Source organism: Carcharhinus amblyrhynchos, chromosome 20, assembly GCF_965287045.1.
Source record: "Carcharhinus amblyrhynchos chromosome 20, sCarAmb.v2.hapA, whole genome shotgun sequence".
Lineage (NCBI taxonomy): Eukaryota > Metazoa > Chordata > Chondrichthyes > Carcharhiniformes > Carcharhinidae > Carcharhinus > Carcharhinus amblyrhynchos.
Genome location: NC_137343.1, coordinates 26,400,827 through 26,409,649, shown reverse-complemented (window position 1 = coordinate 26,409,649; position 8,823 = coordinate 26,400,827). Strand labels below are relative to the sequence as shown.

At 39.0% G+C, this 8,823-nt stretch overlaps 1 protein-coding gene across 2 annotated transcripts in view; it reads left to right on the top strand.

Annotated features, from left to right (window-relative positions):
- LOC145355856 (sarcoplasmic/endoplasmic reticulum calcium ATPase 2) overlaps window positions 1–8,823 on the top strand; it is an 83,696-nt gene that overhangs the window by 39,255 nt on the left and 35,618 nt on the right. For both annotated transcript variants that reach the window (XR_013889050.1, XM_080208286.1), the window contains exon 6: window positions 4,386–4,466. Coding sequence is in view for 1 of the 2 variants with exons in the window: in XM_080208286.1 (XP_080064412.1) it covers window positions 4,386–4,466 (81 nt within the window). In the remaining variant the exon portion in view is untranslated. The remainder of the gene's footprint in view (window positions 1–4,385; window positions 4,467–8,823) is intronic.

Sequence of the window (8,823 nt, the reverse complement as noted above, 5' to 3'; positions counted from 1 at the left end):
ACATTCAAGACCATGAGTGAATGAAATTATTTCTCGACATGGCATTGAACAGCTGATGGAGCTGTAGAGTATCAACTCTCGTGTCTGCTCCTAACTGATGGCAATGAAGACCTGGTTTTTGTTGCTGGTATCACTGCTTCCCACGCTATGCTCAGTAAACCTACTTAGCTGGATCATCATGTTAGCATTCCTGTGTTAAGCTGTAACCTTGCATCGTTGTGCCTTCATGTAAGGTGCCTTAAACAGACTACTTTTTTTAAATTCCTTTATTGTACTTGGATTTTGAAATGGAGAACCTTTGCTACAGGCTTGTGACCCCACATCAAACTGTGCACCAACTCATTGAGAGGAAGGGTTTGCAGTGTTTGTTCACTGGTGGCTCATTTGATCCTGAGGAAACAGGCATGTAAACTATTGATGGAATTTTGTGTTTGCAAGGAGGCAGAAAATGCTTTTTGCTGAATTCCAGCCTGGCATCTTGCTCTGGCAGCTGCAAGAACTGATGTATTTTTAGATGTGAATTTCAGTTGACCAAATTCCCACCTGTTGATAGCCTCCAGGCATGTGTCCAGCACAGGTATCAATGTCAGTCTTTCATTGGTAGAAAACCAAATTCACGTTCATCCTGAACATTTTAATTTTATAGATTTTTTTTTTCTTATTTCCTTGGAGTTGAGGTGCTTAAAATTTCTTAGTGATTTCTAAAGGAGGGAGCTCGATGTAAAGCATCCTTGATGCTGTATTTGAGAAATGGTTCTGGAGCAGTTTCTCAGGAGACTAGTTAAAGACATACCATACTGTTAATATATTGGAATAGCTGTCGTGCCAGCTGGAAGAATCAACAGGCATGTACAATTAACAGAAGGTTCTATCAGTAGTACCTTCCATAATAATATGGCAGGGATGTGGAGGCTTGTATGAGCATAGAATTATTTCCCTGTCCTGTACTTCTGTGCTGATTCACTTAGCCCTTTGGTAACAGGAAACACATCATCTCCCAGGCATATTAACTTGCTCCCTAGGACTTCTCTTCAGAGTTATTTTAGTCTCCGGCAACCATGTTGCTGCGTCAGTTGTCAGTGACAGATGGTAAGGTAAAACACTATCGGGACTCTATTGGCTACATGATGTAGAATTTTAATCTGGTATTTGGGTAGGTGTTACTAATGAGAGTATAAACTCCAACGGGGACAGTTTTTCCTTCCTTGCCCAGAGCCAGCAGTTTTTATTGGAATGCAACATGTGAACCCAAATGTATTTTGGGTGTAAGGAGGATGAAATAATGAGGAGGTCAGAAATCTGACAAACTCTCTATCCCAAAGATTCCTCCAGTTATCTGTTATCCTGCAATTTCTGTGCAATGTCCTTGTTTATTCCTTCCAAAAGGTCTACCTTGATCTTTTCCATCCTCCATTGTCCAATTCTGAGCCTGCTTTGGTTTGCATTCCTACCTATTATGCAACAGTCATGTTTCTGACAAAACTACCTGATATAGTCATTGTCTACATATAAAAACAAGTCACAACTCCATCCAGTGGAACCAAGGAATTGTATTCAATCACAACAGTAAACTCCATTCTCTTGCTATTAATTCTATCCCCTCCTTTGATTAATTGTTAGTTTTTAGTTTAAATTTAATTTAGTGTCACAAGTAGGCTTACATTAACACTGCAATGAAGTTACTGTGGAAAATTCCCTCAGCTGAACTAAACTGGTGCAAAATCTAGGCAAGTTGTCCAACCCAGAGCTAAATATCTGACAATACATGCCCTCTGTTGTGAAGGTACTTATTTCCACATTCATAGCATTATACATCCATTCCTCAAATGGCTGCTCATGGTTTTGTTACCTCAACCCTTGATTTCTTCAATGATCTTGTTGCTGGCCGCCCTTGCTTCACTTTCCAAAAAAGGTTCCAACTTAAACATGGTGCAGCTGTTGAATTTTTTGCTAGTCTGTACTGCCTACCCAAGCCCCAACATGTTAAAACTAAAATCGTCATCTGACTTCATCTTATCCCAACTCTTTTTTTTCCCTGCCTTGTATCCACAGTTTGGTCTTCTGATCCTAAACTTTTTGTACTCTCTCCTCCCCATCATTGGCAGTAGTCCTTAGGTTCTTTCCTAAAGCCCTATGCCTCTTCAACTTTCTCCTTTTTTTAAAAATCTTCCAAAAAAAATTTTCCTCCAAGCATTTCATGTGTCCTCATCTCTCCTTCTATGGTTTGACTGTTCCATGACCTTTCTTGTGTATGTCATGTCTTGGCATTATAAATGTTTTTAATTGCTGGTACCCAAAACCTGAGTATGAAATAGTATATTTTGAGTTGTACAGGGCATTAAATGTCAAATTGTATTGGACTTTGTTTTTTAAAAAAATGCTTTGAGTTATTATTACATGATACTGCACTGAAGTAGGATAAGATAATTCCATGGAGTACTTCTGAATAGCTTGTAAATCAAACATCATGCTGCAAGCACAAACCTTTCCTTTAGCAATGTCAGTAAACCCAGAACTAGAACATATGCCCTTTTCAGTCTCCTTAATATAATTGTATGCATTGCTCATGGGTGTGTATATGTGGATTAAATGGGGGACGGGGAAACCAAGAAGGTTTTTGGAGAGGGTACTGAAAATATTTACCAGGATGTTGCCTGATAATGGAGGGCATTAGCTACAAGGAGAGGTTAATGAAACTTGGTTTGTTCTCAATGGAACAACAGAGGTTGAGGGGGCGACATAGTGGAAGTCTACAAGATTGAGGAGCATGGACAGAGTGGATAGTCAAAAGCTTTTGCCCAGGGTGGAAGAGTCAATTACCAGAGGGCATAGGTTTAAGGCATGAGGACCAAGGTGTAAAGGAGATGTACGAGGCAAGTTTTTTTTTACAAACAGCGTGGTGGGTGCTTGGAACTCGCTGCCAGGGGAGGTAGTGGAAGCAGATACGATTGTGACTTCTAAGGAGCGTCTTGACAAATACGTGAATAGGATGGGAATAGAGGGATATAGCACTTGGAAGGGTAGGGGGTTTTAGTTAAGCAGGCAGCATGGTCAGTGCAGGCTTAGATGGCCAAAGTGTCTGTTCCTGTGCTGTAATGTTTTTTGTTATCCATTCCAATGTATTTTCAAACTAATTTATGAAGATTCAACAATATTTCTGAGCTTAGAGGGGAAATTCTGTTTTTCGGACTGGGCTAATGAAATGTATTATTTCCTTCTACCTTCCTCCCAGTGGGAATTATAACTCTGACTGTTTATCATGGAAGTTAAAATTAGTAAAATAGTATACTTTGTTTTGATGATGTTAATAAGCAGAATTCTGGTGCTGGAATCTGAAATAATAAGATGTGCTGGAAAAACACAGGTCTGGTAGCATCTGTAGGAGCTCTCATGCCTGTATATCTGTCCTTGGCCTACTGCAGTGTTCCAGTGAAGCCCAACACAAATTGAAAGAGCAGCATCTCCTCTTCTGATTAGGCATGTTACAGCCCTCAACTTTAGACTGTGAGCTTTCTTTGTCATCTTAAGTCCCCTTTTTAAAAATAAATCCCAAACATGTATTGTGTCAATGCAAACTCCCCTCCCACTCTTGTTCTTAAAGTTGCTACATCTTCTAGCGACTTCAGCTGCAATTTATTATCCAACACATTCTCCCTCTCGTTCTGATGAAAAACCAAACAGGCTCAAAATGTTACTTTTACTCCCGACAGATGCTGTCAGACCTGCTGAGCTCTTCTAGCATCCTCTGTTCTTGTGTTAACGTAATAACGAGTTGGTGGTTTTGTTTGTGTGGAAGAGTGTTAGATTTTAGATGCAAGACAGACTTGCACTATAAAAGCTTATTGCATTTCTTTAACATCAAGTGCCATAAGTTATATAGAGCGCGCAGTAGTCATTATGTATACAGCAAGGTCAAGCAAACTGCAGTAGACTGAATGACTAAGTAATTTGCAGTCCAAAGATGTGTGGGTTAAGTTGATTGGCCATGCTGAATTGCCATTTAGTGTTAGGGAGATTAGCAGGGTAAATATGCGGGGTTACAGGGATAGAGCCTGGGTGGGATTATTAGCAGTGCAGGTCCGATGGGCCAAATGGCCTGTCTTTGCAGATGCTTGAAGGAGGAATGTTGGTTAAGGACAATTTCCTTTGCGTATTGCTGAGGGATCTTCAACATTGACCATCATTGAAAAATGAAGCTTTGATTTAACATCTTGCCTGAAGAATGAGATTTCCAGCAATGCAGCATTATCTGAGCGTCATTCTAGGTTATGTGCTGAAATCTTGGTATCAGGTGTAGGAATGACGCAGTGAAAAGCTCTTGATATTATTAGGCTAATGATACTGATCTGAAATTTAATGCTCTTCTCCTGTTTGACTTTGTGCAGTTGGTGACAAAGTTCCTGCTGACATCAGACTGACTTCAATTAAATCAACAACTCTACGCATAGATCAATCTATTCTTACAGGTAATATGTTGAAGCAAACAGATCAATGCATTTCATTCTTATAAGTAATGCTTTGAAAGCATGCTTACTTTTCAAAGGGTGAAGTAGCTTTAGAACATGATCTCTTATCTGTGAATTCTACTGCTGACAGTATATTCCTTTGCTAACATTATTTTGTAGTGACTTTTTTTAACCTATTTACGACAATGAGCAGGGTTCAGTATTCAACAAAGTTGTGTGTGTATAAAGACCCAGTAATACGAGCACCTGAAATGAATCCTTACCAGTTCCTTTTGTTCTATATAATGTTCCAAATGGATGTTGGATCCACACGCTGAACTCTTGTGGTATTTGGAACAACACTCCAAACCTTCTGAGTTTGTTCATAGAATCCTAGTACACAGATGGGCAGACCCATCAGTCTGTAATGTCCATGCTGACTGTCTGCAAGAGCAGTTTAGTTTGTACCGCTCCCCATCCCTCTCCCTATAGCCCAACACATAGATTCCCTTGGGTGTGTCTCCAATTCCCTTTTTAAAAACCGCAGTTGAATCTTTTAAGATAGTGTATTCCAGATCATAACCACTTGTTGCATTTAAGAGGTTTTCCTCAGATTGCCTTGGGTTCATTTGACAATTGCTTTGAACCACTGATCTGTTTTTCTCAATCTAGTTTTGCCTTGACCCCTTGTGATTTTGAGCACCTCTCTCCATTCTTTTCTCAACCTTCTTTCCTCTGAGGAGAATAGCCCCAACTGTCCCAGTCTATCCATACAATTGAAGTCCTTTATCCCTGGAATCATTTGCTTAAATATTTTTCTGCTCCCTCACTAAACAAAAATATAAGAAATGGGAGCCAGTAGAAGGCCATTTGGCCCCTCAAACCCATTCTCCCGTTCAGCAGTGTTGTAGCCTGATTGCCCCCTTCATTGCTTGCACACCATCACCCCCTCTGCCAGGTAGGTCAAAAAATCTTCACATCCTTCCTGAAATGTGCCCAAAATTGAACACACTACTCATTTGAGATTAACCCAGTGTTTATAACGGTTCATCTTAACTTTCTTTTTTGCTCTCTATTCCTCTATTAATAAAGCCCAGGAGCCTATTGGCATTACCTCACTGCCCTGCTACCTTCACATAATTTGTGCACATGTACCCTTTAGTTTATATTGACTGTCCTCATTCCTTCTACTGAAATATATCACTGCACACCTGCTATCTGTGGAGATTTGATGTTTGAAGAGAAACTTGAACAACTAGTGACTAACGGAAGATTTCATATTTTTAAACAAAAACAAGCTTTAACGTGTATTCAAGTCAAACTAGTAACTTAACATAGTTCATCCAGACTTGGAGTAAGGAGGGAACTGGATTTATACTCAATAATTTCAACTCTTGTACATCACAAAATTGAGAGTGCTCAATCACTTCTGGAACCAAACAAGTATACCACATTTCTGGAATTCACTTTAATTTCTCCTCAGTGTTCCAGCTATTTGCCAAGGTTTGAGACTTAATTCAAATCCTTCTGTTGGCTGTTGGCTAAGCAATGCTCCAATTCTTCAAACCACCTCAGCTGTGGACTTGGCTAAAGTTTGGGTCTTGCTGCATTTGTGCTAAGTGATTTAAAAATCAGGAACGCCTCTGTTTCCTAATGGCCACTTATGCTCCTTGGACTGATGCTTGACTGTTTCCTCCCAGTCTTCTCTCACAGCTCCTGTACAGCCATTGGTCCCAACAACTTCTTTACAATTCCTGGGCAGATCACTCCTCTCTGATCAATACACTGGGCAGAAACTGATAGCCAAGTTCCGCAAATATGGGGACGGCCTCAACCGGGAACGTGGGTTCGTGTCACACTACCTGTAACCCCCATGGCTCGCCTGGGCTTGAAAAATCTCACTAACTTCTGTCTGCAGACAATATGCATCTCTTTAACCTGTGCTTAACATACTCTCCACTCACACTGTTTCTACCTTTAAGTCTTGATTACTTGTAAAGACTCACATTCAAACCATTACTTTGTAAATTGAGTTTGTGTCTTTATATGCCCTGTTTGTGAATAGAACTCCCACTTACCTGACAAAGGAGCAGTGCTCCAAAAGCTAGTGGCTTTTGCTACCAAATAAACCTGTTGGACTTTAACCTAGTGTTGTGAGACTTCTGACTGTGTTTACCTCAGTCCAATGCCGGCATTTCGGCATCAATACACTGGTCCCAATAACAATCCTGGGAACTCCACTGTATACTCTTCTTCAGTCCAAGAACCAGCCATTTACTCTTTCGGCCCTGTTTCCTGTAACTTAGTTAACTTATTAACATTGTTCCTTTCTTTCTTGTTCCATGGGCTTCAATGTTATTGAGTTGCACTCTTCATAGAAAACAAATAGTTCAAGTGTATCTTCCCTGCATCACCCACCTCTATGGCAACATGGCATAATTTGAGGTGCTCCAAGCAAAAAGACAAATTATTTTAAACTGTCAAAACAACCCATTGATTAACTAACTAATCCATTTGCTTACTTTTAGCTTGTTTGATCTCAGAACTGTGAGAATAATTTAAATCCCTTATTAAAATAACTAGATCTCCTATCCCTATCAAACTCAGATGGGTCATTCATTGTCTGAGTCTATTTAGTATTGTCAGTGTCTGTTTTCTCACTCTCAGCTAATTAAATAGAGCTTGCCCTAATTAAATGCAGCTTGTTCTTTGACTGATATTACCCAAAGTTTGTTTACATGTTCCTCAACCAAATGCCTCAATTTAAAATTTCTAAACTCAGTTACTTCCTGAAACATATGAACTATGAAATGAGATATTTGCAGCAATTTGCATTACATTTCATCTGTCACGTCTATCTATTCCACTGGCTCATCAATGTATTCTTGAAGTTGATCATTATTTTCCTGACAGTTCGCTATACTTCCAAATTTTGCATCATTTTCAGATTTTAAAATTGTGCCCTATCTGTCATTAATGTGTTGATCAATACACTGATCCCAGTAACAATCCTGGGAACTCCACTGTATACCCTTCTCCCGTCCAAGAATCAGCCATTACTCATACTGCCATGTTTCCTGTAACTTAGTTACTTATTCACGCCGTCCCTATGTCTCTTATTTCATGGGCTTCAACATTAACACTTTATCAACAAGCCCTTTGACAATCATCTGCTTCAAATTCACCTCATTACCCTCATGAACCTCCTCTACCTCATTTTTAAAAAAAACTTAATTAAGTTAAACATGATTCTGTCTTTAACAAGTCCATGCTGGCTTTCCTTAATCTACATTTCTCCAACTTCGCTTCTGAATGTTTTTCCTCCAGTGCTTGCTGAGTTTAATGGTTGCAATTCTCCAGCCCTCTAGAACCAGCCCCATTCCTGTGGCCAGTCAGTATCTCTGCAATTTCTACCTTTTACGTCCAATCTAATCCTGGTGAGCGATCAATTTTAAGTACAACTAGTCAGATCAACTGGTCATGTTCAGTACTTGAGCTCCACTTCTGAAAATTAAACTTTTCTTTTAAAAACTGGAATTTTAATTAGGATGGGATTAAAATTCAAAAGTAACTCTTGCAACAAGGTTGGCGTATACAGGCCTTTTTTGTTTTCAAACCTCATTCTTAGAACACAGCAAAGTCATTCCAGTTTTGGGTTCACTTCGATTTATATGCTAATTTTTTTTGCTGTTGCATTTTGGAGCATGTCTAAAAGATGTCATGTAAGTAGCTAATGAATATGCTGTCTGAACCTCCTAGTTTTAAGGATTGAAGTTTAAAGGAACGGTTAACAGCATATTTTATACTGTTTTTGTATGTTTTGGTATACAGAACATTCAAACCTAAGAACTCCTGAATTTGTCCAGATCAGCTGGGGTAACTGAGGTAGTGAGGTGTTCCTGACTGGTTAAAATTGAAATGTACAGGAACTGCAGAATGTGTGGACATGAGAGTTCATATGACTTTTAAAATTGGAATTTTTAAATTGTAGAAGTTTAAGAAAGACATTTAGTAATGGTGCTTGTGTTGCGATTTTGCCAATCTACTTTTAGTCATTTCATTCCAATTTACCCATCAGTTAGCTATTTTAGCACTAAATTTTGATTTCACTGAATATTGTTTCATTCAAATCTATTTAATCCTTAAACTTAGTGATGTAATTATTAGTAGATTGTCAGTAATTATGATAAAGATAATATTAATTCAGCTGACCTGCTCTCCTGATGTGTAATTTAAAATACAAAATGAAAAAAACTGGATATGAGCCTTTTTCAAGAATTGCTTAAACTTTTCACAAAAGACTGAATCCACGTACATTATGAACAGAAAATGGCCTGGTTGAACAGTGGGCCATAAGGCCAGTTGAGCTAAGAGGTTT